The sequence below is a fragment of the Oncorhynchus kisutch genome, linkage group LG14 (assembly GCF_002021735.2).
Source record: "Oncorhynchus kisutch isolate 150728-3 linkage group LG14, Okis_V2, whole genome shotgun sequence".
In the NCBI taxonomy this organism is placed as follows: Eukaryota; Metazoa; Chordata; class Actinopteri; order Salmoniformes; family Salmonidae; genus Oncorhynchus; species Oncorhynchus kisutch.
In genome coordinates, this window is record NC_034187.2 from 55,841,369 (window position 1) to 55,869,332 (window position 27,964).

The 27,964-nt window shown below is 44.7% G+C and overlaps 2 protein-coding genes and 1 pseudogene across 5 annotated transcripts; 2 read left to right on the plus strand and 1 right to left on the minus strand.

Moving 5' to 3' along the window:
* The first annotated feature begins 218 nt into the window (after nucleotides 1–218).
* LOC109903615 (carboxy-terminal kinesin 2-like) lies at nucleotides 219–3,944 on the plus strand (annotated as a pseudogene).
* A 121-nt stretch (nucleotides 3,945–4,065) lies between these two features.
* LOC109903614 (zinc finger and BTB domain-containing protein 22) lies at nucleotides 4,066–10,936 on the plus strand. 2 transcript variants are annotated; one of them, XM_031788571.1, is made up of 4 exons: nucleotides 4,066–5,247; nucleotides 5,338–5,570; nucleotides 5,972–6,877; nucleotides 7,038–10,936. In XM_031788571.1, the coding sequence occupies exons 2-4, from the start codon at nucleotides 5,343–5,345 to the stop codon at nucleotides 7,989–7,991; spliced, it is 2,088 nt and encodes a 695-aa protein (XP_031644431.1). In that variant the 5' UTR covers nucleotides 4,066–5,247; nucleotides 5,338–5,342; the 3' UTR covers nucleotides 7,992–10,936. The 2 variants fall into 2 exon arrangements, with proteins under 2 accessions (XP_031644431.1, XP_020356020.1); XM_020500431.2 differs by having other exon boundaries at nucleotides 4,066–4,571.
* A 1,056-nt stretch (nucleotides 10,937–11,992) lies between these two features.
* On the minus strand, nucleotides 11,993–27,820 carry LOC109903612 (death domain-associated protein 6). Of its 3 annotated transcripts, none has more exons than XM_020500425.2 (11): nucleotides 27,727–27,820; nucleotides 26,542–26,796; nucleotides 25,699–26,085; nucleotides 25,403–25,534; nucleotides 25,108–25,224; nucleotides 24,682–24,913; nucleotides 15,917–16,086; nucleotides 14,391–14,550; nucleotides 13,692–14,253; nucleotides 13,445–13,577; nucleotides 11,993–13,237 (listed from the first exon to the last, which is right to left on the minus strand). In XM_020500425.2, the coding sequence occupies exons 2-11, from the start codon at nucleotides 26,749–26,751 to the stop codon at nucleotides 13,178–13,180; spliced, it is 2,163 nt and encodes a 720-aa protein (XP_020356014.1). In that variant the 5' UTR covers nucleotides 26,752–26,796; nucleotides 27,727–27,820; the 3' UTR covers nucleotides 11,993–13,177. The 3 variants fall into 3 exon arrangements, with proteins under 3 accessions (XP_020356014.1, XP_020356013.1, XP_031644430.1); XM_020500424.2 differs by having other exon boundaries at nucleotides 27,680–27,793; XM_031788570.1 differs by lacking the exon at nucleotides 27,727–27,820 and adding an exon at nucleotides 27,393–27,615.
* Nucleotides 27,821–27,964: the final 144 nt, after the last annotated feature.

Consider the following 27,964-nt stretch of genomic DNA (forward strand, 5'->3'; position numbering starts at 1 on the left):
CAATGCAGGACAAGCTAGATAAACTAGTAATATCATCCACCATGTGTAGTTAGCTAGTGATTATGTTAAGATTGATTGTTTTTATAAGATTAATGCTAGCAAGCACCTTACCTTGGCTCATCACAAGTGTAATTACACTGTTTAGCTCACATCTGAAGGCTGTGGGGGGGATATTTAGGACGTACTGTTTAGCTCACATCTGAAGGCTGGGGGGGGGGGGCATGTAGGACGTGCTGTAGATCGCTACAATATCCCAATGATTATGATCACACTTCATCAATTCAAATATTATGGTGACACTATAGGAAAGATGGTTTGGTATGGTTTAGATTAGACACTTGGGATCCAAGCTGGAGTTATCAGTGTGGCCCCATCACATGAAAATGTTGAAATACTGTATCTTCACGCCTAGAATAAAAACCTCCAGGCTTCCGTCATTACTGTCAATTTATTGGGGGAAAATAAAGGATTACATGGGGCAGTTTTGGAGAAGGAAAAAAACCCACTAATCCTGTCCAAATTGTCCTCTGGAATAACGGACATTCTGGAGTAATAATGACAACCAACGTTCTCTATTAACACTAGTCCCGTGTGAATAGGGCTTTGGTCTGGTGCATACGATGCATACAGGTGTCACGTAAAGAGAGCAAGTGTTGAGGGAATAGGGAATGTTTTTTTCTAAACAAATGAAGGATTTAGGAAACAGAACTTTCCAGTCAGAAATGGCTGCAATTATGTTGCAGCTTCAGCAAAATGGACAGCGAGCGATAAACACTTTGATGTTCTGTGGTGGTCGCTGCAGCACAGAGCGAGACAACAGGTGCTAGTCACTGACACTCGCTGTGTCTTTTTAAATTTCAATACAGCGCAGCAAGTCTATGCCTGGCCCAGCACAATCAAATAAATTGCAGGCCGGACTCCAGTCATTTGTGTGTCTTTTTGAATTATTTAATCAACCTGTTTGCTTAAAGCATCAGACAAACTCAGTGAATATAGTTGACTTGATTAAAACGCATAGGATGTCTATATATGGAAAAATACACCACATGATTGGTAGAAATAACAGACGACTCTATGTCGACTGGGACAGCCCTACGTATTTGCTATCATTTTGTGTGTGTGTGATTTATATATATATATATTTTCCTATACCATGAAAAGGTTTTCAGAAGCCGCCCATTGCATCCGCCACTATAACAGGTAACTACCCTAGTGTCTGTTTTTTCCACATGGTCCTTAACATTTTCTGTATCTTGTATCCACAAACATTCTCTTCCATATCTTAAGACATGAGGGTGTTGAATGTGTTTACTTAGCACCAACAGCAGCTGTTCACGGCGGCCTGCATGGGACCTCAAGGGAAAAGTTACTGACTGTAAGAGGCATGGGAAAGGGCATTGTAACCACATAGGAAAGAGTTACTTATTTTGCGTAAGGAACGTCAGAGGCAAGCGTTGATTTAGCAAAACAAGTGGGCGTATATAGCTGACATGATTTCTCACCTTTCTTGAGTCCTATACCAGTCATAACTTTATGCATACGTTTAGCCAGTAGTGCAGTAATAATAACATGATAGTATCACTACATGTTACTCTTTTGGTCCCTTTGGTGTGTTTGCCAATCTTAGCCAGTTTTGGTCTGTGTTGCAGCCACTATGAGCAGGAGCTGGCTACCCTGTCTGGTGTCAAAGAGCAGCTGACCATTGTAGCCAGTGAGAAGGCCTCCCTGGAGAAAACCCTTAAACAACCTCACTGAGGAGCACAATGTTCTTCTGGGCTTGAGAAAGAGCCTGAAGGCCGAGCTTCACAATGTGCAGGTAGAACATCTTCTTCGGTGGATTATTATGGCAGACTACAACCCAAAAAGATGTAATGCCCCGACCAACTGGACAAGGGGGAAAAAAATATATTTATAAATCCCGTATGTGACAGGATAAACATACTTAATCCAGCCAAAATAAAGCTATCAAAAAACACATTGACAGAACTTGTTCACCCACACAAGAAGTGAAATAGCACGCAGGCCTACTCATTGTGACAACTGATCACCTTGACTGCTGTGACATGAGATGAATGGTGTATAGCTGTATTGAATGAGGCAGTCTTGCCTCTGCTCCTTGGTCAGAAATAGGAAGGAAGTCTGGCATAATCATTTTGTCCAGCCTCATTCAAACCCACTGCCATTACGTCTCTTTGCCAGAACCCCCTTTGCAGCCCAATATATATATATATTTTTTTATGTGTGTCTGTTGGATCAATGTCTGACTTCTCTCTTCTTACCAGACCCAGCTCTCTGCAGGGCTCCACTCTTTCCTGTTGCTAGACAACCCTGAGGGAGACCCAGGACACGGTCTGCAACTTGGAGGAGACTGTGACCCGCCAGACAGGGGTGATTCACTGTGGAGAGATGGATCGCAGGGAGCTCCACAACGCAATCCAAGAGCTCAAGGCAAGGCAAGTGGGTCATACAGTAGGGCGAATGCTCAATGCCCTGAAGATAGGATTGCATACAATGAAATTGTCAATCTCCCGAGCCTATTGAATTAGTTTTTTTTCTCTTATATTTCTGCTTCAAACATACTGTATGTTCTCGTTGGATAGGCCCCTGTCCATTTCAGCTCCTAATAGGAACAAAACGTTGCAATGCTCTTCTCAAAATAATAACTCTGACCGCTCTATTATTTCTATAGGGAAACATCATTGTTCTGCAGAGTGCGCCCCCTGCAGACCGGTGGGCAGATTGACCATATTCAGCTCCCGTCCCACGACAACAAGGCTCTCACACTGGCCAAGACTGTGGAGGTAACAATGACACAACTGAAGCACAATCTTGAAATAAGTCACTATATAATATAGTTTTTTGGTAATTGTATGTTTTTCAGTGTGGTCCTCTAATCTTACTTTGCATGTGTCAAAGACGGCAGAATTTATTTTCCTTATCACTCCCCTATTTCCATGTAGTCTCACATAGGGCGCTCTGGAGACACCCAGAAGAGCGACAACTTCACACCGGGTGTTTGGGCCCTCCACACAGCAACAGGATGTATTTGAGGAGATTTACCTCCTGGTGCAGTCAGCCCTGGACTGCCACGTCTGCTGCTTCGCCTACGGCCAGACGGGCAGTGACAAAACCTACACCATGGAGGACATCCCCCGGGCCGTGCATCAGATCTTCCAGGCCTCCAAGAAATTACGGGAGCAGGGATGGCAGGTAGTGATGATACCATTGGTTTTCATCAGTATGCGTGGTAGCTGTCTCTTCAGCTGAAACCGTTCTATTACACTGAGCACGGAATTTGAACTTGTTCATTTGACATTTACTGTATCAATGCGTTTCTGTTTTTCCGATTATGTATTTCCCATTGAAGTGGAATGAGTTGAAGCTGGTGTAAATGCATGGTACTTGCAACATTTCACTTTTTTTACTGGATTCTTGTTCATTTTTCCCAGTTTACATTTAGTGCCAGTTTCGTTGATCTTCAATGGAACTCTGCGTGATCTCCTCTACACTGGCAAGGCCGTCAAGAGACCAGAGCACGAGATTCGCAAAAGTGCCTACAACCAGGTCACTGTCACCAATCTGACCTACCAGAAGGTCAACTCTGAACATGTGGTCATTTCAACACTCATATTAGCCTACATTTGACTGTTAGATGTATTGTATTTGTACATTTTAGATTTAAAGGTAGACTCAATATGATGTATATGCAGAAAGAAAAACTCATAGTGGGTCAATTGTTTTGGTCTTGTGGCTACCATGTTGTAAAAGCGTGAAGCGTGCCCATGCGCAGATGCTGTGTGAAAGCGAAGTTGTGCATCTCACTCATCACAATATCTGCGGTGCTGCTTGTGGCAATGTAATTTTGCTGAGTCTACCTCATTTAGATGGCACTTATCCAGAGAGACATGGAGAATTGTATATAATTAAAGTATAGGTATGTACTAGTGATGGGGAAGTTGGCCTCTTGTTTTCACGACTGGATCATTTCGAAATGTTCCGTAAAAATGAAAATGTTCTTGTTATTTACAACCTCAGGCTACTGTGATTAGCATATGTTAGTTTATGCGTCCCGCCAAGCAGAACGCCGATCCCAAATGCTTATTTTAATGACCGCCTACTGCGGCCAAACCCTGACGACGCTGGGCCAATTGTGCGCCGCCCTAGTGGAAAAGTCGAAGCGAGAGCGCTCACTCTCGCCAAATTATGTCTAGAATAAGCCGAATACTTTTTGGGGGCTTAATTTGCAGTCCTAAACTTGTCTCCTGCCTTCCCGTCTATGGTGGAGACATGAGCATCTCGTCATTATATACACCTCTATGGTTTAATAAACATTTTACCAATTTGACTAAACGCCACAAGAGGTCGTATTTGTCATAGCTTGGTTTTAGTCGGCTGGTCAGTATGTCTGACATTTCGTCAAAGGCGGTGAATGACGGGTTGTCTGCCAAATATGATGGGAAACAAATCATATCATTTGAAATGTATATGTAATCAACGGAGAGACGATAGCTTGTCAGAATAGAGAGAGTCTGGCTTTACGTAATTGTTTCAAAGGTGCACATTCTAAAACGGTAAGTGGTGTTTAGCTTGCTAGCTAGATACATTTGAGCAGGCTAACGTTAGCTAGCTAGAGAGACATTTAAGGCAGTTTTTAGTTGTAGCTAAATTATGCTCTCATGATTGAGAGCTTGAAGCTACTTATCTATGCTTTGTCATGAGAAACTCAAAACACTGCCTTTTCAACGCATGTCCACCGTCGCAGACTGCTGACAAACCAGCTTGCTTTGTTATTCGCTATATTTAGCTACAAATGCTGGCTGGTTAGCAGAATTGATTGACTGCAAACATGTGCTAAGCTACCTAACGTTAACTAATTGCATTACAATATGCTATGCATGTGGCAAAATAAAGACTTCTACGCATCACGTTTTAATTGTCTACTGCCAGTTGCTGTAGGCTGTTGCATTATTTATCAACAATATTGTTTTTCCCCCACAGTGTTCGTAAATGTTTTTGAGTCTCAAGCAAGGTGGTGTCTGTCATTCAGATACATTTGAGTCAGTGCATTATAAGAACGCATCAGTAGTGATTTTTAAAGCTTACATTAAAGGGGTCTTGATTGGTTGATTGACCACCTAGGGCAATTTCATATGACTGTTTTGGGAATGTGGTTGACTTTTTGTTTGTTTTTGTAGGCAGTAATAAGCACTAATAAAGGGTTAATCTCAGGAAAACAGTTAACTACTTGTAAGTAAATGAAAGGATATACACTATTCATCCACCACGTCATGTAATGAATTATTCCTTCACAAACTACATTTTCCATCTCTTCAAAAGCCTAGATGCATTCTCTGTCCATGGGGCAGGGCTGTAGCAGCAGCAGCTCAGGTGCCCCCTCTGGCTCGGTGGTACAGGTGTGCTTCCCCAGCTCCCAGGCGTCTGTACTGGACAGCCTGAACAGGCAGCGCGAGGAGGGCCAGCTCTGTGACCTCTCCATCCAGGTCCAGGGGCAGGTGTTCAAGGCCCACCGCTGTGTGCTAGCTGCATCCTCACCCTACTTTCACGACCAGGTGTGTGTCGTTTTGTTTGCTAGGGCGTTGCATAGCCGGACTGAACAAAAATATAAATGCAACATGTAAAGTGCTGGTCCCATGTTTCATGAGCTGAGGAGGGGTGCCAAACTCTGATATACCCTCCCAGGCTTACCCACTTGGGAGCCAGGCTTTCAATTGACTGATTTCCTTATATGAACTGTAACTCAGTAAAATCTGTAAAATTGTTGCATATTGCATATATATTTTTGTTCAGTATAGTTTAACTCTAACAGCCACTGATTGTGTCTCATCTAGATGGTTTTCATCCAAGGCCGATTGCAACTTGCTACACTGACGTGAGAGTTTACATCAATAACTTTGATCCTGTGCACTGATGTTACCAACCATTAACAGTCTCATCAACCCCATCCCCCCAGGTGCTCTTGAAGAACATGTCCACCGTCTCCATCCCTGCCGTCATGGACCCACTGGCGTTTGAGAGCGTCCTGAGCTGCGCCTACACGGGCCAGCTGCGCATGCTCCGCGAAGACATCGTCAACTACCTCACCGTGGGCAGCGTGCTGCAGATGTGGCACATCGTGGACAAGTGCACAGAGCTACTCAAAGAGGGGCGGGTGACGGGGAGTGGTAGTGCAACCCAGGGTGTCATTGGGGGAGCGCAGGGGAACCCTGGATGCAGTAGCAGTGAAAGCTCCCTAGGGGCTGGGAGTGCCCAAGCCGGGGGAAGCAACACCCAGCCAGCCCCTCCCCCTCCCAGCCGCCCATCCCTGAGTGAGAGCCAGTCTCCCAGCAGCACCAACTACTTCAGCCCCAGAGACACTAACTTCGGAGGGGGAGTGGCGGCCGCTGGAGCTGCAGGGGAGGGAGGCGTGAACTCCACCCCCAGCTACTGCACCCCTTCTGGGGGCGAAGAGGCTTTCCTCATCGAAGAAGAGGATGAAGAAGAGGAAGAAGAGCTCCTATACCATAGGAAGCGAGGGAGCAGCAGGAGGAAGCCGACGGCCTCTGTCTCAGACCAAGAGGTTGGAGTCAGCGACAGCTTCGGGGTGTCGTCCTACCAAGACGGGGATGCCTCCCCTCTCCAGAAGCGGCCCACATACAGCCAGCCCAGCATCATGCCCCGGAAGCAGTGGGTGGTGGTAAAAACAGAGAGGCCCCAGGATGATGACCTGATCGTGGTGTCAGGTGAGGAAGGACCAGATGAGGAAGAGGAGAGAGAGTTGGAGATGCTGAGGGAGAGGGAGAGGACGTTCAACATATCCAACATTAGGACTCTGTCTGGAGAGTTGAGCAGCAAAGCGGACCATGAGATGGAGACACAGGTTAGTCAAACCCTTGACGCAAAATATGTTTGTCAGTGGACGTGGCTAATTACCATTCTAATTTATCAGGAGGACAACTGTATTTGGTTGGTGCATTTGGAATGAGTGTCAGTTTCTGTATTTTTGGATCGTTACCAAACTGAATCACTTTCTCTCATAGATCGATTACTGCCAGTCTTCTGAAGACTACCTCAAGTTTGACAGTGGTTTGATGGACCAGACTCCCCCACAGCACCTTCATGACAGCGCTGGTCAGGGTGGTGGCAGAACCGTCTCAGCCCTACTAGGCCAAGTCCAGTCTGCTGCTGCTGCTAGAGCTCAGCTCTTTCCCATAGACATGCAAGGCAACCAGATCCTCATGTACAGACAATCCTCTCTAGATTCCTCTCAACCCATAGGAATGGGAGGTGGTATGGCCGGGGCACCATTTAAAGGGCCAAACCTGGAGCATGGAGCAGTCCATTTGTCAGCACAGGGGGGTTTGGGCGGTGGCTTAGATGGACTGGATGGGGGTGGTGGCGGGAGTTCAGGGAAGGTGTTCATGTGCCACTGTGGAAAGACCTTCACTCACAAGAGCATGCGCGACCGTCACATCAACATGCACCTGGACCTGCGGCCTTTCAACTGCCCGGTTTGCGCCAAGAAGTTCAAGATGAAGCACCACCTGACGGAGCACATGAAGACCCACACGGGGCTCAAGCCCTACGACTGCCACGGCTGCGGCAAGAAGTTCATGTGGCGCGACAGCTTCATGCGGCACCGCTCCCACTGCGAGGGACGGAGCGGAGCGGCTGGCAGGAGCGAGGATGGGGGAGGGTCCGACCGCGCTGATGGGATCTCCCCACAGCATCTCCCCCTCTCGACCAGCGAGGCCGGTCACGGTGTCGTTGGTGGCAGGAATGGGAACTCTGTCTTGTCCCCACATCATTCCAGTACAGGTAGCAGCAGTAATGCTGTCTCTTGCCTGACCATGGCCAGTTCTGGAGTGCTCTTAGGGGTCAACTCTCAGAGCGTGATGCAGGGTCAAGGTTCATCTGTGTTTGGTCTGGGGGTCAGCCGAGGTGGGTGTGAGGAGGAAGTGTGTGAAGTTGGTGCTAATGATAGTGTCACTTAAACACTCGTGTTGTTCACCCGTTTGGTTAAAGAGGCTTTCCAATGACCATTGGAAAGTGCCCCCCTTTGGCAAATGGCTCGTGACCATTGTACAGTTCAGTATACTCTTAAATGTCAAGTTTATTCTCTGTATGACTGTTTAGTGGCACATTCTATGTCAAGAAAACCAAAAATCAAGAGACAATAACTCACCAATGACAGCATTGGCAAAATGTTAAGAGTTCGAGAGGAAAGTTGCTGTTGTAAGTGATGTGTCCTATGATATTATACGCCTTTTCTGCCACAGAATGTGCATTTCAAGTAAGTGTCTGAAGAAGACACTTGCAGTACTGCCATCTTGTTTCACACTGGTGATGTGTCCACTATCCAATTGCAGTGTTATGGTACAGTATTACTGTAAATATAATCCTATTATCAGTTACTAATCTGTTACCATTATGATAGGTGCAAAACTATACAGTGTATAGTGCGTTTTTATAAGTAATCCTCATAAGTATTGATGGTAGACAAAGCATTTAGTCTGGAGATTAGGTTTCTTACAGATCGTTCCTCACTCAAACTGCCAAATTCCAACGCCTGCCTTGAGACATTGACTACTATTAACAGTAGGGTGGCTAAACAAAGCAGTATCCACTGTGATTCTGTATGTTTAACTGAGGTTTTACCTTCTATGAAGGCTCTGGATGTATTTTTCTGCAGGAGAAAAAAAACTGGTCTGGATCTAAGAGAAAGACGTGGTGTTTTCAGTGTATACTTATCTGTTAGGTCAGGATTGGTAAAATGTATGAAAGATGTAGCTCGTGTTTGCAGCAGTTTGATGGATGAAATTTGATTTGAAGTGAGCTTAAACTAAGTGTATATAAAGATTTATGTTTAGATAGATTTATCAAATAGGGAATATAGAACTATTTAACTCTAATTTGTCATTTGACTGCCTTACTATAGCATACAGTGGGCGTAAGGTTAGAAATTGACACCCTTGATAAAGATGAGCAACAAATGACTGTAAAGTAATTGAAATACTGAGCTACATGGTATCCCCCCCCAAAAAAATTCTTGGGAAATGATTTTATACTGATACAATTGCTCAGAGAGATTTTGTTTAACAAGTAATATTCATTCTCAAAAGATAGGGCTCAAACTTATTGACACCCCTGTTTTCAGTACCTTGTGAGGATAACAGCACTGAACCTTTCTCTAAATGGTTTATGAGTTGGAGAACACATTACGAGGTATCTTGGACCATTCCTCCATACAAAATCCATCCAGATCCTTGATATCTGTTGTCTGTGCTTATGTCAGGTAAACACGGCATCATGAACTTAACCCAGAACCAGGAAATGTATGCCAAAAACCTGGTTACCTCCAGTGATGTAAAGTACTTAAGTATTTTTTGGGTGAATATCTGTACTTTACTATTAATGACAACTTTTACTTCACTACATTCCTAAAGAGTATGTACTTTCACCTCCATAAATTTTCCCTGACACTCAAAAGTACATTACATTTGGAATGCTTAGCAGGACAGAGAAATGGTTCAATTCACACTTATCAAGAGAACATCCCTGGTCATCCCTACTGCATCAATCTGGCGGACTCACGAAACAAATGCTTCATTTGTAAATTATGTTGGAGTGTGCTCCTGGCTATTCATACTTTTTTTTAAAGAAAATGGTGCTGTCAGGTTTGCTTAATAAGGAATTTGAAATGATTTATGCTTTTACTTTTGATACTTAGTATATTTTTGCAATTACATTTACTTTATATTTAAAACAATATTTTTACTCAAGTAGTATTTTACTGGGTGACTTTCACTTTAGTCATTTTCATATTTAAGGTATTTTGAATTTGACTAAAGTATGAGTATTGGAGACATTATCCACCACTGGTTGCCTCTGCCAGGAATATAAAACTTGTCCACAAGTGGATCTTCCAGCAAAACAATAACCCCAAGCACACATCAAAATCCAAAGTAAGGGTAAAACTTTATTTTTATTTTTTAAATTTCAACAGCCATCTGTCTCCAGACTTAAACCATTGAAAACCTGTGGTTTGTATTGAAGAGGGCAGTCCATAAATGCAGGCAAAGGATCTGGTGGAATGGTCTAAGATCCCTCCCAATGTGTTCTCCAACTCATAGCATTTTTTTGATAACATTATCCCCACAAGGTGAGGTATTGAAAACAGGTATACATTTTTTACCCTTACTTAGAGAAAATAAAGTATTAAACAAAAAGCAATTTCTGAGCAATTGTATTAGTATAAAATAATAATTTCAATTTTTTTGTTACATACAATATAGCTCAGTATTTGAATTGTAATTTTTGCTGATCTTTATCAAGGTTGTCTAATTTCAGACTTCACTGTATATAGAGATAAAGTGCTTCTGGTCAATATTGTATTGACAGGTGTGATTATTGTATTGACAGGTGTGAGTCACAGGCTCAAAAAAAGAAGTCTAGACTCCCTCTTAATTGTCAAGTTGGCTGCTATTTGTGTGGGACTGAAAGGGAATTCCATTGACTGTTCAATAACTTGCCTGGCTGCATTTCATAGCATTTACACCACATAATAATGAATTCAACTTCATGTACTGTAGCACCTTTTCATCAAATCTCAAAGTTCGTACCATTGTTTGAGGCTTAGCAGCCGTTATTCAGTTGTCATCTTTATGGCAGGACAAATACCTTTTTTTCCATCAAGGGAAAAATGTAGAAAGCTTGTAGCTGCTGCACACTAGGTCTGACACAACGCTACTGTTCTTTGCAGCTTCTGAATAGTGCATATTTTGGGTTACATTTGATTTGGTATTGAACACATTGTTGTTGCACATGCTTATAGAGCCGGAGTTGTCTTTTTTGGCCTACGGTAACAATGGATAAGTACATCAATGTTATCTTTACTAATCTGTATCAAAAGGCAAAAATAAAACTGGTAATTTATTTAGCAAGCTGTGCTTGTGTGATCTATTTCAGAAAAAAACTTCTCAACTTCTCTTAAAGCCCTTCAGTTGTCTTGATACAGTCTTATACACAGCTGGCCCCTCAGATTTCGCATTGAACGCTCTACAACAAAGCTTTCTTAGTCCCCAGCAAGCTTTCGCTGCCCTTAACCTTGTTCTAAACACCTCCAAAACAGAAGGTCATGTGGTTTGGTCAGAATGCTCCTCTCCCCACTGGTGTGATGACTACCTCTGAGGGTGTAAAGCTTGACAAGTACTTGGGAGTATGGCTAGATGGTACACTGTCCCCTCAGCACATATCCAATCTGTTCTTGTCTATTAATGTTTTGTGTGGACCCCAGAAAGAGTAGCTGCTGCCTCTGCAACCGCTAATGGGAATCCTAATAAAATACCAAAAGCTGCTAAATCTAGATGTTGTTTACTCTATAATAAATCGCTTTCACCCCAGCTGACAAACCAACCCCGATTCAGATGACCATCCTACCCATGCTAGATTACAGAGACGTAATGTTCTTTACCATTCAGCCATCAGATTTACCACCAATGCTCCTTATAGGACACATCACTGCACTCTATACTCTGTAAACTGGCCATCTCCGTATACCCATCACAAGACCCCACTGGTTGATGCTTATTCCAACAGTGACATTCTGTTAAAGGTCCTCAAAGCATACACATCCCTGGGTCGCTCCTCTTTTCAGTTCGCTGCAGCTAGCGACTGGAACGAGCTGCAAAAAAACACTCAAACTGGACAGTTATCTCCATTGCTACATTCAAATCATGGACACTTACTGACACTTGTGGCTGTACCTTTTTGTCCTTCGTGCTGTCGTCTGTGCCTAACAATGTTTGTGCTGCTACCATGTTGTGTTGTCTTAGGTCTCTCTTTATGTAGTGTCCCACATTTTTTTATCCCCGTCCTCACAAGGGGGCCTTTTGGCTCTTGGTAGGCCGTCACTGTAAATAAGAATTTGTTCTTAATTGACTTGCCTTGTTAAATAAAGGTTAAATAAAGGTTAAATAAAAAATCGTCTTCAAAGTTAATTTCTGTCATCTGTATTAGCATGTCACTCTTCTTGTTTTCCAAATGTACAATTCATGTTTTACTTTACCTTATGCCTTTACCCACAAAGCACCTTGTGAGCGTTATCAAAGTTAATTTAAAAGGAAATGTGCCCTTTGCTTCTCAGTGTACTAAAAGGAAAAATGGATAACAATTAAGCGGTCTTCCCCCGTAATCTTATTGAATTGGTAAAAACAAGGGAATCCAACCATAGCATCTTAGGGAGATTTGAAAAATATTGAGTTTGATTAATCATTACAACTGTTTGCAGTCTCAAGCAAGAGGGATTCTGAACGTTCCTTTGATGCAAACCAACCCAAACACCACCTTACTACATGCTGAGATGGACTACACCTCCAACAATGCCCATCACACTGAACACAACTATTTCTGTAAAGTCAATGTGGGGGTTATGTCTGCATTAAGTAGGACACCGCTCTACAGTTCACGTTAATGCAAAGCTGTACCTGGTCATTTAGGTCAACGCATCTGCTTAATTGTATTCGTTTGGCATCTTGAACACAATTAAACTGATGGCCAGTCTGACAACATATTGCAATTGCATATTACTTGGCCTGAACGCCGCTATTTCACCCACTAGGTGTCACTATGTGGACACAGCAACACCAAATGTACAACAAATGATCCATGACAAAGTTGATGTAGATCCTGTATTGGCCTTGTATAAATCTAAGTTACAGTACTCCTGTGTTCAACTCCTATTGCCAGCATTCTAGCATACTAACCCCAGACACCCATTCATTCACCCATCTAAAATAATAGACAAAACCCCCCCCCCCAAAGAAAACAGGTCAAATAATATCTAATTAAACTAATTTTTACAGCTAAAATAAAAAAATAACCTGACGTGATGCTGCACCCTCCCTGCTCAATCCAGACACTGGGAGATAAAATTGGCATATAAATATGAATGTAAACATTGGCGGTAAACTACCACGTCCGTCGCCAGTTTAAATCTGTAGTGAAAGGTTTGCCCTCTCCCGTCTGAAAATGCGTACATTTTCAAGAGTTCACATTAGCAGGCACTAGTTTGGAAGTCAAGTGGGATAGCCTGGTCTCAGATCTGTTTGTGCAGCATAAACAGACCTGGTTTCAGACTAGTAATGGGAAGCGTGAACACCCAGAACGGTGGAGGCAGAGGTTATTCCGAGTCCGATAGGACGATCACTTCGTCCGGGTCACACTGGGTGGCCACGTTGACCTGAAAATGACACAAAATGGACATTGGTAAGAGGTCTGCATACTGTACAAACAAAGGTTTTTAGTGACATGTCATGGCTGCGGAGCATGTGCATGACACACAGACGTGACAGATTTTTTTTTGAGGGGCGAGACGTGTTTTAGTGCAAGGGTACGGTGTGCTGAGCATACGTGGGGAAAAATGTGTAGTGATATCATTTACTCTCACCTTGTTTTTCTTCGGTGGCGGGGTGGACTGGGAGCTGGTGACCATCTCCTGGGTGGGAGTGTCTGCCCTGGTGGAGTCTGCCTGCAGGAGGCTACTGGTCACCACGACCATGTCCAGAGGGATGTCACTCTGACTGCAGATGGAGAGAGATAATTCATTCATTCATTCAAGTCTCTACAGTTGAAGATGGATAGATATCGTCCATGGACTTTATTTAAACATAATTAAATGTGGGTGCTAGACTCACCTCCCATTGTGGTGCCTTAGATCCCCGTTGTGAAACTTCCTGGATTCCACCTCTTCTTTCCTCCTTCTCTTCCTGCCTCTGGAGGTGTCTTTGGGACTGGGTGGCCTGGGGCTGCAATTTGCTGACCTCGTCTCAGTGATGACCGTGCAGGAGTCCTCATTGGTCGAAATCAGCACTGGTGACGGAGGCAAAGAGACCTGATTCGCCGCCATGGGGGAGGCTGAGGAGTCCTTAGTTTCCACACTAGTGCTTACAGAGACGGCCGAAATGTGATTGGAGGAAACAACGTCTTCCTTTCTGAAGTTGGTATCGGATGATTCGTTCCCCTTGTCGGCCTCCATCGCCTCCGATTGGCTGGGGCTGTCTGTGGGGGATTGGTCGACTAAGGAGGAGATCCGCGGGGTGTCACCCCGGGAGACGGGGCTGATTCCTCTCGTCACAGAGTCTGTGTCCTCCTCAGCGTTCTCTTCTTTCTCTCCTCCAACCTGGTCTCTGTCACTCCCCCCATCAACCTCGGTTTCACTCTCGATTGCTGCCTCTACCTCGTTGTCCTCCTCCTCCTCTGAAAAAAATAAAACTCAAGTCAGTTGAAACTAGATTTTTATTTTATCTATCTATGTTGTCGCCAAAACCCAGGCCAACCAGTGTTAAAACACAATTTGAGAAAGGTGCTATGTAAATGCAAATGATCATCGTCACCTGGCCCTGCTTGTGCTTTGCTGGCCTGGATCTCCTCCTCGATGTCTGGATCAGACGACTCATCGTCTTCATCATCCTCTTCCTCAGCTTGTTCCTCACAATCATCCTCTCCCTTCGCCAAGGGATTGTCATCGGCTGTGGTGGCCTCCTGCGCCAATGACTGATACACAGAACAGACAGTGAGTGGTGCCGAGTCGTGACATAAGTCATTCATATACAGTTGAAGTCTGAAGTTTACATACTCCTTTGCCAAATACATTAAAACTCAGCATTTCACAATTCCTGCCATTTAACCCAAGTACAAATTCCCTGTCTTAGGTCAGTTAGGGTCACCACTTTATTTTAAGAATGTGAAATGTCAGAATAATAGTAGAGAATGATTTATTTTAGCTTTTATTTCTTTCATCACATTCGTGGGTCAGAAGTTTATATACACTCCATTAGTATTTGGTAGCATTGCCTTTAAATTGTTTAACTTGGGTCAAACATTTTGGGTAGCCTTCCACAAGCTTCCCACAATAAGTTGGGTGAATTTTGGCCCATTCCTCCTGACAGAGCTGGTGTAACTGAGTCAGGTTTGTAGGCCTGCTTGCTCACACACCTTTTCAGTTCTGCCCACAAATTTTCTACAGGATTGAGGTCAGGGCTTTGTGATGGCCACTCCAATACCTTGACTTTGTTGTCTTTAAGCCATTTTGCCACAACTTTGCTTGGGGTTATTGCCCATTTGGAAGACCCATTTGCGACCAAGCTTCAACTTCCTGACTGATGCCTTGAGATGTTGCTTCAAAATATCCACATCAGTTTCCCCCTCATGATGCCATCTATTTTGTGAAGTGCACCAGTCCCTCCTGCAGCAAAGCACCCCCACAACATGATGCTGCCACCCTAGTGCTTTTGTACCTGTTTCCTCCAGCATCTTCACAAGGTCCTTTGCTGTTGTTCTGGGATTGATTTGCACTTTTCGCACCAAAGTACGTTCATTTCTAGGAGACAAAACGCATCTCCTTCCTGAGCGGTATGGCAGCTGCGTGGTCCCATGGTGTTTATACTTGCGTACTATTGTTTGTACAGATGAACGTGGTACCTTCAGGCTTTCGGAAATTGCTCCCAAGGATGAACCAGACTTGTGGAGGTCTACAATAGTTTTTTTGAGGTCTTGCTGATTTCTTTTGATTTTCCCATGATGTCAAGCAAAGAGACACTGGGTTTGAAGGTAGGCCTTGAAATATATCCACAGGTACACCTCCAATTGACTCAAATGATGTCAATTGGCCTATCAGAAGCTTCTAAAGCCATGACATACATTTCTGGAATTGTCAAAGTTGTTTAAAGGCACAGCCAACTTAGTGTATGTAAACTTCTGACCCACTGGAATTGTGATAGATTATTTCACTTATAACTCAATGTGTCTGTAATCAATTGTTGGAAAATCATTTTTAAAGCAGATGTGGAAAAGCTTTGGCTGATAATAACAGGTGACAATTACAGAATTGCCACCACGTTTCTCCTTCTACGTCTCTTACCTCTTTCTTCTGCCTGTCTCTCTCTATCCGTTTACTCCTCTCCTCCTCCTCCGTGTCGTCCTGCTTCAGGGCGTATTTGGAGATGACCTGCTCCAGGCTGGAGAGAGCCACCTCCCGGTTAGAGCGCAGCTTACGGGCCAACGTGGGGTCCAACAGGGCAGGGTCAGTAGCTGGTAAGAGTGGGCAAAATGAAAGAGGGACAAAAAAATGGTGGGAGTTAGTAACTTTGTAGTCAAATCTTCCTAAATAGTTTTCCCACGTTCGACCCGAAATGCATTTTTGTTTTTTACTTTTATTTAACTAGGCAAGTCAGTTAAGAACAAATTCTTATTTACAATGATGGCCTACCAAAAGGCCTCCTGCAGGGACGGGGGCCTGGGATCTTTATTTTTTATTAAAATAAATGTAGGACAAAACACACATCACAACACTACATAAAGAGAGACCTAAGACAACACCATAGCAAGGCAGCAACACATGACAACACAGCATGTTAGCAGCACAAAACATGGTAGAAACATGATTGGGCACAGTCAACAGCACAAAGGGCAAGAAGGTAGAGACAATGTACTGGTGCATACTGCTGTCACTGTATCAACTACCAGGTTTTCACAGCTTGGTGAATGAAGTGTGTTACTAGTTGGCTGTACCTGCACCAAAACTCCAGTATTTTTCCATCCTAGCTTGTTCTCCATCTTATTTTTAAATAGCCAATTGGTTTTCAGCACTTATTTCCATGACTGATCAAAACTCTCGTGGCTCTCTCTTGTCCCTCTGCTGCAGACAGATGGTGAACAATATGTTTGGAAAATCAGATTGTAATAAAAATCACAGTATCTAATTGCAATACATAAATGGCGGCGGAAGAAATGGCAGCAGTTTTATGCCCAACCAATTGTGCTATTATGTGGGAATTTATCACGTTATTTGTAACTTATTTTGTACATAATGTTTCTGCAATCGTATATTACGGAAAAAAGAGCTTCTGGATATCAAGACAGCGATCACTCACCTCGGATTAGACAAAGATTTTTTCTTCAACAAGCAGGAAGCACAGGACCTTCTCCAAAGGCCAACATCCCCGTTATTTGCAAGAGGAGGAGACGCAGGTAGAGGACACAGAGCGGGATGCCTCGTGAGGACCCGCAGGAGGCGAGTGGGAAAGCTGCCATTACCGTCAATATTACTCGCTAACGTGCAATCATTGGACAATAAATTAGATGAGGTACGATCACGAATATCCTACCAACGGGACTTCAAAAACTCATTTGACAAAATTGTGGCTGAATGACGACATGGATATTCAGCTAGCGGGATATATGCTGCATCGGCAAGATAGAACAGCACAGTAAGACGGGGGGGGGGGGGGGGGGGGGGTCTGTGCATATTTGTAAACAACAGCTGGTGCACGAAATCTAAGGAAGTCTCTAGATTTTGCTCGCCTGAAGCAGAGTATATTGTGATAAATTGCAGGCCACACTACTTGCCTAGAGAGTTTTCAGCTATACTTTTCGTGGCTGTTTATTTACCACCACAGACATATGCTGGCACTAAGACCGCACTCAGTCAGCTGTATAAGGAAATAAGCAAACAGGAAACCACTCGCAGAGGCGGCACTCCTAGTGGCCGGAGACTTTATTGCAGGGAAATTTAAATCAGTTCTACCAAATTTCTATCAACATGTTAAATGTGCAACCAGAGGGGAAAACAATTCTAGATAACCTCTACTCCACACACAGAGACTCATACAAAGCTCTCCCTCGCCCTCCATTTGGTAAATCCGACCACAACTCTATCCTCCTGATTCCTGCTTAAAAGCCAATATTAAAGCATGAAGCACCAGTGACTCGGTCTATAAAAAAGTGGTCAGATGAAGCAGATGCTAAACTACAGGACTGTTTTGCTATCACAGACTGGAACATGTTCCGAGATTCTTCCGATGGCATTGAGGAGTACACCACATCAGTCACTGGCTTTATCAATAAGTGCATCGAGGACGTCGTCCCCACGGTGACTGTACGTACATACCCCAACCAGAAACCATGGATTACAGGCAACATTCGCACTGAGCTAAAGGGTAGAGGTGCCGCTTTCAAGGTGCGGGACTCTAACCCGGAAGCTTGCAAGAAATCCTGATATGCCCTGCGACGAACCATCAAACAGGCAAAGCATCAATGTAGGGCAAAGATTGAATCATACTACACCGGCTCCGACGCTTGTCTTATGTGGCAGGGCTTGCAAACTATTACAGACTACAAAGGGGAGCACAGCCGCGAGCTGCACAGTGATACGAGCCTACCAGACGAGCTAAATCACTTCTATACTCGCTTTGGGGCAAGCTGCACTGAGGCATGCATGAGAGCATCAGCTGTTCCGGACGACTGTGCGATCACACTCTCTGTAGCGAAAGTGAGTAAGACCTTTAAACAGGTCAACATACACAAGGCTGCAGGGCCAGATGAATTACCAGGACGTGTGCTCTGGGCATGTGCTGACCAACTGGCAGTTGTCTTCACTGACATTAACAACATGTCCCTGATTGAGTCTGTAATATCAACATGTTTCAAGCAGACCACCATGGCCCCTGTGCCCAAGAACACAAAGGCAACCTGCCTAAATGACTACAGACCCGTAGCACTCACGTTCGTAGCCATGAAGTGTTTTGAAAGGCTGGTAACGGCTCACATCAACACCATTATCCCAGAAACCCTAGACCTGCTCCAATTTGCATACCGCCCAAACAGATCCACAGATGATGCAATCTCTATTGCACTCCACACTGCCCTTTCACACCTGGACAAAACTAACACTTATGTGAGAATGCTAATCATTGACTACAGCTCAGCGTTCAACACCATCAAAGCTCATCACTAAGCTAAGGATCCTGGGACTAAACACCTCCCTCTGCAACTGGATCCTGGACTTCCTGACGGGCCACCCCCAGGTGCTGATGGTAGGTAACACCACATCTGCCATGCTGATCCTCAACATTGGAGCCCCCCAGGGGTGCGTACCCAGTCCCCTCCTGTACTCACTGTTCACCCACGATTGCATGGCCAGGCACGAGTCCAACACTATCATTACGTATGCAGACGACAACAGTGGTAGGCCTGACCACTGACAACGATGAGACAGCCTATAGGGAGGTCAGAGACCTGGCCGGGTGGTGCCAGAACAAAAACCTTGAGAGCTTCAAGTTCCTTGGTGTCTACCTCAACAACAATCTAGAATGGTCCAAATACACCAAGACGGTCGTGAAGAGGGCACGACAAAGCCTATTCCCCCCCAGGAAACTAAAAAGATTTGGTATGGGTCCTGAGATCCTCAAAAGGTTCTACAGCTGCAACATCGAGAGCATCTGGTTGCATCACTGCCTGGTATGGCAATTGCTCGGCCTCTGACCGCAAGGCACTACAGAGGGTAGTGCGTACGGCCCAGTACATCACTGGGGCTAAGCTGCCTGCCATCCAGGACCTCTACACCAGGCGGTGTCAGAGGAAGGCCCTAAAAATTGTCAAAGACCCCAGCCACAGACGGTTCTCTCTACTAACGCATGGCAAGTGGTACAAGTCTAGGACAAAAAGGCTTCTCAACAGTTTTTACCCCCAAGCCATAAGACCCCTGAAGAGGTAATCAAATGGCAACCCGGACTATTTGCATTGTGTGCCCCCCCAACCCCTCTTTTACGCTGCTGCTACTCTCTGTTTATCATATATATATCATTGTTAGTTTTTGTTAGTTTTTTTAAAACCTGGATAACACTCGCCAGGCCAGCTTCCCTGCCCCATCCACCGCTGCCCCCTGGACACTGATCTCTTGGCTACATAGCTGATGCACGCTGGACTGTCCATTAATCACGGTACTCCATTCTGCTTGTTTGTTCTATCTGTTGGCCCCGTTGCCTAGTCTACGCCATTTTACCTGCTGTTGTTGTGCTAGCTGATTAGCTGTTGTCTCACCTACTGTTTTAGCTAGCTTTCCCAATTCAACACCTGTGATTACTGTATGCCTCGCTGTATGTCTCTCTCAAATGTCAATATGCCTTGTATACTGTTGTTCAGGTTAGTTATCATTGTTTTAGTTCACAATGGAGCCCCTAGTTCCACTCTTCACGCCCCTGTTAACTCCTTTGTCCCACCTCCCACACATGCGGTGACCTCACCCATTACTACCAGCATGTCCAGAGATACAACCTCCCTCATCATCACCCAGTGCCTGGGCTTACCTCCGCTGTACCCGCACCCCACCATACCCCTGTCTGCGCATTATGCCCTGAATATATTCTACCATGCCCAGAAACCTGCTCCTCTTATTCTCTGTCCCCAACGCTCTAGGCGACCAGTTTTGATAGCCTTTAGCCGCACCCTCATACTACTCCTTCTCTGTTTCGCGGGTGATGTGGAGGTAAACCCAGGCCCTGCATGTCCCCAGGCACCCTCATTTGTTGACTTCTGTGATCGAAAAAGCCTTGGTTTCATGCATGTCAACATCAGAAGCCTCCTCCCTAAGTTTGTTTTACTCACTGCTTTAGCACACTCTGCTAACCCTGATGTCCTTGCTGTGTCTGAATCCTGGCTCAGGAAGGCCACCAACAATTCAGAGATTTCCATACCAAACTATAACATCTTCCGTCAAGATAGAACTGCCAAAGGGGGCGGAGTTGCAGTTTACTGCAGAGATAGCCTGCAAAGTAATGTCATACTTTCCAGGTCCATACCCAAACAGTTCGAACTACTAATTTTGAAAATGACTCTCTCCAGAAATAAGTCTCTCACGGTTGCCGCCTGCTACCGACCCCCCTCAGCTCCCAGCTGTGCCCTGGACACCATTTGTGAATTGATCGCCCCCCATCTAGCTTCAGAGTTTGTTCTGTTAGGTGACCTAAACTGGGATATGCTTAACACCTCGCCAGTCCTACAATCTAAGCTAGATGCCCTCAATCTCACACAAATCATCAAGGAACCCACCAGGTACAACCCTAACTCTGTAAACAAGGGCACCCTCATAGACGTCATCCTGACCAACTGGCCCTCCAAATACACCTCCGCTGTCTTCAACCAGGATCTCAGCGATCACTGCCTCATTGCCTGTATCCGCTACGGAGCCGCAGTCAAACGACCACCCCTCATCACTGTCAAACGCTCCCTAAAACACTTCTGTGAGCAGGCCTTTCTAATCGACCTGGCCCGGGTATCCTGGAAGGACATCGACCTCATCCCGTCAGTTGAGGATGCCTGGTCATTCTTTAAAAGTAACTTCCTCACCATTTTAGATAAGCATGCTCCGTTCAAAAAAATGCAGAACTAAGAACAGATACAGCCCTTGGTTCACCCCAGACCTGACTGCCCTCGACCAGCACAAAAACATCCTGTGGCGGACTGCAATAGCATCGAATAGTCCCCGTGATATGCAACTGTTCAGGGAAGTCCGGAACCAATACACGCAGTCAGTCAGGAAAGCTAAGGCCAGCTTCTTCAGGCAGAAGTTTGCATCCTGTAGCTCCAACTCCAAAAAGTTCTGGGACACCGTGAAGTCCATGGAGAACAAGAGCACCTCCTCCCAGCTGCCCACTGCACTGAGGCTAGGTAACACGGTCACCACTGATAAATCCATGATTATCGAAAACTTCAATAAGCATTTCTCAACGGCTGGCCATGCCTTCCGCCTGGCTACTTCAACCTCGGCCAACAGCTCCGCCCCCCCCCGCAGCTCCTCGCCCAAGCCTCTCCAGGTTCTCCTTTAACCAAATCCAGATAGCAGATGTTCTGAAAGAGCTGCAAAACCTGGACCCGTACAAATCAGCTGGGCTTGACAATCTGGACCCTCTATTTCTGAAACTATCTGCCACCATTGTCGCAACCCCTATTTCACTAAAGCACCTTATACCACCCACCACTGCGACTTGTATGCTCTAGTCGGCTGGCCCTCGCTACATATTCGTCGCCAGACCCACTGGCTCCAGGTCATCTACAAGTCCATGCTAGGTAAAGCTCCGCCTTATCTCAGCTCACTGGTCACGATGGCAACACCCATCCGTAGCACGCGCTCCAGCAGGTGTATCTCACTGATCATCCCTAAAGCCAACACCTCATTTGGCCGCCTTTCGTTCCAGTACTCTGCTGCCTGTGACTGGAACGAATTGCAAAAATCGCTGAAGTTGGAGACTTTTATCTCCCTCACCAACTTCAAACATCAGCTATCTGAGCGGCTAACCGATCGCTGCAGCTGTACATAGTCTATTGGTAAATAGCCCACCCTTTCTCACCTACCTCATCCCCATACTGTTTTTATTTATTTACTTCTCTGCTCTTTTGCACACCAATATCTCTACCTGTACATGACCATCTGATCATTCATCACTCCAGTGTTAATCTGCAAAATTGTAATTATTTGCCTACCTCCTCATGCCTTTTGCACACATTGTATATAGACTCCCCCTTTGGTTTCTACTGTGTTATTGACTTGTTAATTGTTTACTCCATGTGTAACTCTTTGTTGTCTGCTCACACTGCTTTGCTTTATCTTGGCCAGGTCGCAGTTGCAAATGAGAACTTGTTCTCAACTAGCCTACCTGGTTAAATAAAGGTGAAAAAAAAAAAATAGAAAAAAAAAATAGTCATTCACTATACATTCATGTACATACTACCTCAATTGGCCCGACCAACCAGTGCTCCCGCACATTGGCTAACCGGGCTATCTGCATTGTGTCCCGCCACCCACCACCCCCTCTTTTATAGTACTGCTACTCTGTTCATCATATACAGTGCCTTGCGAAAGTATTCGGCCCCCTTGAACTTTGCAACCTTTTGCCACATTTCAGGCTTCAAACATAAAGATATAAAACTGTATTTTGTTGTGAAGAATCAACAACAAGTGGGACACAATCATGAAGTGGAATGACATTTATTGGATATTTCAAACTTTAACAAATCAAAAACAGAAATTGGGCGTGCAAAATTATTCAGCCCCCTTAAGTTAATACTTTGTAGCGCCACCTTTTGCTGCGATTACAGCTGTAAGTCGCTTGGGGTATGTCTATCAGTTTTGCACATCGAGAGACTGAATTTTTTTCCCCATTCCTCCTTGCAAAACAGCTCGAGCTCAGTGAGGTTGGATGGAGAGCATTTGTGAACAGCAGTTCAGTTCTTTCCACAGATTCTCGATTGGATTCAGGTCTGGACTTTGACTTGGCCATTCTAACACCTGGATATGTTTATTTTTGAACCATTCCATTGTAGATTTTGCTTTATGTTTTGGATCATTGTCTTGTTGGAAGACAAATCTCCGTCCCAGTCTCAGGTCTTTTGCAGACTCAATCAGGTTCTCTTCCAGAATGGTCCTGTATTTGGCTCCATCCATCTTCCCATCAATTTTAACCATCTTCCCTGTCCCTGCTGAAGAAAAGCAGGCCCAAACCATGATGCTGCCACCACCATGTTTGACAGTGGGGATGGTGTGTTCAGGGTGATGAGCTGTGTTGCTTTTACGCCAAACATAACGTTTGCATTGTTGCCAAAAAGTTCCATTTTGGTTTCATCTGACCAGAGCACCTTCTTCCACATGTTTGGTGTCTCCCAGGTGGCTTGTGGCAAACTTTAAACAACACTTTTTATGGATATCTTTAAGAAATGGCTTTCTTCTTGCCACTCTTCCATAAAGGCCAGATTTGTGCAATATACGACTGATTGTTGTCCTATGGACAGAGTCTCCCACCTCAGCTGTAGATCTCTGCAGTTCATCCAGAGTGATCATGGGCCTCTTGGCTGCATCTCTGATCAGTCTTCTCCTTGTATGAGCTGAAAGTTTAGAGGGACGGCCAGGTCTTGGTAGATTTGCAGTGGTCTGATACTCCTTCCATTTCAATATTATCGCTTGCACAGTGCTCCTTGGGATGTTTAAAGCTTGGGAAATCTTTTTGTATCCAAATCCGACATTAAACTTCTTCACAACAGTATCTCGGACCTGCCTGGTGTGTTCCTTGTTCTTCATGATGCTCTCTGCGCTTTTAACGGACCTCTGAGACTATCACAGTGCAGGTGCATTCATACAGAGACTTGATTACACACAGGTGGATTGTATTTATCATCATTAGTCATTTAGGTCAACATTGGATCATTCAGAGATCCTCACTGAACTTCTGGAGAGAGTTTGCTGCACTGAAAGTAAAGGGGCTGAATAATTTTGCACGCCCAATTGTTCAGTTTGTGATTTGTTAAAAAAGTTTGAAATATCCAATAAATGTCGTTCCACTTCATGATTGTGTCCCACTTGTTGTTGATTCTTCACAAAAAAATACAGTTTTATATCTTTATGTTTGAAGCCTGAAATGTGGCAAAAGGTCGCAAAGTTCAAGGGGGCCGAATACTTTCGCAAGGCACTGTATGCATAGTCACTTTAACCATATCTACATGTACATACTACCTCAATCTTCCTGACTAACCGGTGTCTGTATATAGCCTCGAACTATATATAGCCTCGCTACTGTTATTTTTCACTGTCTTTTTACTGTTGTTTTTATTTATTTACTTACCTATTGTTCACCAAATACATTTTTTGCACTATTGGTTAGAGCCTTTAAGTAAGCGTTTCACTGTAGTATTCGGCGCACGTGACAAATAAACTTTGATTTGACATCGTATCGTGAGGTCCCTGGCAATTCCTAGCCCTAGTGTGTAATTCTCTTTATTCTTTGACACAGAAAGACAGAATAACACACACACACCCAACCAGGAATGTAGAGATGTGTGTATTCTACATTCTCTTACCGGGTTTGTAGAGGTCTGTGAGGTGCGAGCCGAAGTTGTAGACCATGTCGAGGTGGCGTCTCTCCTGCAGTCGGTTTCCAGTCTCGCGGAAGGCATCCTGGGAGATCTGGGTCAGCTGCTTTCTGCTGAGGTTGAGGCCGTGGCGCTCGTTGGCCCGACGGACATGCTGCAGGATGTCCGTGTAGTCGGGGGGATTCAGCTGAGCCTCAGGACTATTGATGAAACGCTCAATCTGGAGGTGGGAAAGGGTCAGAGTATATCGTTATGTTTTCATGCATTTATTTCATAGTTATACTTTATTTCTCTCCTACTTGGTTAGTTATAAAGCTCATTTTCACCCGTAGTCTATTTAACTAAATGAACAGTGGTCAAAAAGCATTGGGTTGTCAAACAATGAGTCGGTTGATTATGTCACGTGTTGGTTACCTTTCTGTTGACCTCAGGGTAGCGTGTCCCTTTGTATTGGATCCTCTGCTCGATCACTCGGCCTGTCAGACTGCTGCAGCCCTTCAGCTCACAGAGCTTATCATAGATCTTCATCATCTATACGAGAGAGAGATTTTCAGTGACTCAAAAAACAGTCGTTTCGCAGATACTTCTATCAAAGCCACGTACAGTTAACACATGTATTACTATGTGGTTCATGCAGGAATCAAACAAACCTCTGGTTTTACAAGCACCACACTCCAATCAACTGAGCGATTGGCCTTGGTGATCTGACCTTTCGTTTTAGCTTGTGCTCCTGGATATAGCTGGAGTCCTCCTCCTCCAGCTCGTTGACGCTCAGCTCCTTCTCCTGCAGCCGCCGGATCTCATCATTGTACATCTTCAGCAGGTTCTCCAGGTACGCAATCTGAGAGACCGAGAGTGATGGAGGTATGCCTGGTATATTTCATCTAAACCAATACCATGCTTTTAAACCCTTGAGGGTGACCAAGTGCACACTTTCAAAAGAAAATGAATGGGGATAAAGCTATAGAGAACTCATGGACACTGTCCATCTATGGTACTGCTGACCTGTCTCCGGGAAGCCTTCTTCGTCTTCTTCTCCTTCTCGTCCTCCAACGCCTCCTCCACCTTCTCTTCCTGCTGCCCTGAGGTAGACGGTAGCTCCTCTGTCGGTGCCTCCTCTTCCATCTCCTCCTTCTTCTCCCCAGCGGTAGGCCCCACCTTCACAACACTCTGCCTCCTCTTGTCCGAGTGCTGTTTGAGGACGGTACACAGCTCGTTGATGTAGACGAAGGTCTTGGTGCGGCTGGCCTGGGCGCGCGTCAGGCAGCGGCCCAGCGTGTTGCGGAACTCCACCGAGGACAGAAAGTCCGGTGACGCCTTGGAGTGCTTTGCGTGCAGGAAGGTCATGACCTCGGGGCAGTCCTGCGTTTGGGCCGAGCAGTAATCTACAAACTGAACAAATGGAGGCAGAGGAGTGAACGAGGGAGAGAGGTTTAGAGGAGTGTTCTTCAATCTTTGCACTGGTTGGGACAGGGGGGCGGGGCCGGAGCGGGGGGGCACCAGGGTGGACCCACAGAGTGGGCGCAGACTTCTGTTCCAGCTCAATACAAGGGCTTAAGGTTAGTGGATTAGTTATAAATCAGGTGTGTTAGTGCTGGGCTGGAAAATAAGCTTGCACACACTATGGGATTCGAAAAACACTGATTAAGAAGTTCCAAATTCGAGAGTATCACGCACAATCACGTTATGACTTCAGTGATCTGACAACATTGTGATGAACTAATAGCCAGCAAAGACTCACTAGTCACATTAGCAGTGTTGCTTGCCAGTGTTGCAGCGCAACTCATGTATTTGTAGTGTGACCGTACCAATCATCCCCACTATCCATCCATTAATGTACCCTCTTACCTCAGTAAAGAGCTTCTGGTTCTCTGCTTGAAGAACATGGCTCTCTTTCTTCACCATGGCGAAAGGAGATTGGGTGATGTGAGTAGGAGCGGGCTGCTGGATTTTGGGGGGAGTACGCTGATTGGCTGAGAGTTTAGAAGAGGTGGTGGAGGAAGAAGGCTGAGGCCTCTCCTCCTCTTCATCATCATCAAGGATTACAATACTGTCCATCACTGCTGCTGAGGCAAACGCCAATCAGATAGGGACTATTCTTTGCTGAGGAAAGGCAAAAACAATGGTGTTAAAATGATGCCTCAGGCAAATTCAAAAGTAACATAGCACTGTTATCACTGTCATGAAATCTGAAACCTAGGCCTATATCCTGCTCTGTTCAGTGATTCCTACTGTAGTTCAAATAACAAGGTGTTGGTTTAGTGAGTCTATCTAATGCAAGGCCTACGCCCTTCAACGTTTTGTTACATGTATGGTCAACCATTTTTACAATATGAGAATGACACAGGATCAGGCGCAGTCACAAACACCCCTGGATAGCTCTGGCTAGGCCAGGGCTTGCTACACATTATCCAATGCAATCTCCACCCCTGTCTTTTTTTCACACGCCCGAATCACAACAAATATAACAAACATTGTTTGTACGCTTACGTTGTCTACAACGAAAATAGACTGGACACGGACCATCAGCTCAGACAGTCAGTAACGTTAACTAGCTAACTTAGCTAGCTAAACGTAAGGAACTCTTGCTAGCTAACTTAATTACTTAGCGCGTAACGTTAACAGCTAAAGTGGAGAAGTATTATGTGATTAAACGAGAAGGCGCTGATTGAAACCTATCAGGAAAATACCACATTTACCAGATTGTTTACTGTCAACCTCAACTGCATCAACACTCCAAAAACCATTGTGTGTGCTGATGACTAGCTAGCTAGCGTGCTAACGTTAGTTAGCAACAAGCTAACTTTAGCTGGCTGGTCAGGAAAGCGCCAACATCTCTGGGTAAAATGGTATCGGTGTGACAAAGACAACATGTAAACAAATACTTTGACTATCTTTATGTATGAAATGCAGATATAATACAGCTACTGTTTTCAGACAGTGGTTAGACGGTTAGCTATGGACAAAACAATGATAGTCAACTTACGCGCTCGACACCGAAATTTCTCCCAGCGCGAGAACATTCATGCCTACCATTGGTTGGTTGTCATTCAGTAACGTCGTCGATCATTGGCTATTCACTTGTTTTTTTGTCCAAAGTGTCTCCATTTGCCGGTCAGGTTTTTATGTTTCTGAGACTGACAAGATACATATTAATAGCATTAACATAAAATATTATAATAACATATATATATTTATATATAAACTACCGGTCAAAAGTTTTAGAACACCTACTAATTCAAGGGTTTTTCTTTATTTTTACTATTTTCTA

What these genes read in the sequence shown, in the direction of transcription:
- LOC109903614 (XM_031788571.1), top strand. Translation starts at nt 5,343, where the DNA reads ATGCATTCTCTGTCCATGGGGCAGGGCTGTAGCAGCAGCAGCTCAGGT. An exon ending in CACCCTACTTTCACGACCAG is followed by an intron (nt 5,571 to 5,971) that starts GTGTGTGTCGTT and finishes CCATCCCCCCAG; the next exon opens with GTGCTCTTGAAGAACATGTC. An exon ending in ACCATGAGATGGAGACACAG is followed by an intron (nt 6,878 to 7,037) that starts GTTAGTCAAACC and finishes TTTCTCTCATAG; the next exon opens with ATCGATTACTGCCAGTCTTC.
- LOC109903612 (XM_020500425.2), bottom strand. Translation starts at nt 26,751, where the DNA reads ATGGACAGTATTGTAATCCTTGATGATGATGAAGAGGAGGAGAGGCCT. An exon ending in ACCAGAAGCTCTTTACTGAG is followed by an intron (nt 26,086 to 26,541) that starts GTAAGAGGGTAC and finishes CCATTTGTTCAG; the next exon opens with TTTGTAGATTACTGCTCGGC. An exon ending in CAAAGCACAAGCAGGGCCAG is followed by an intron (nt 14,254 to 14,390) that starts GTGACGATGATC and finishes TATTTTTTTCAG; the next exon opens with AGGAGGAGGAGGACAACGAG.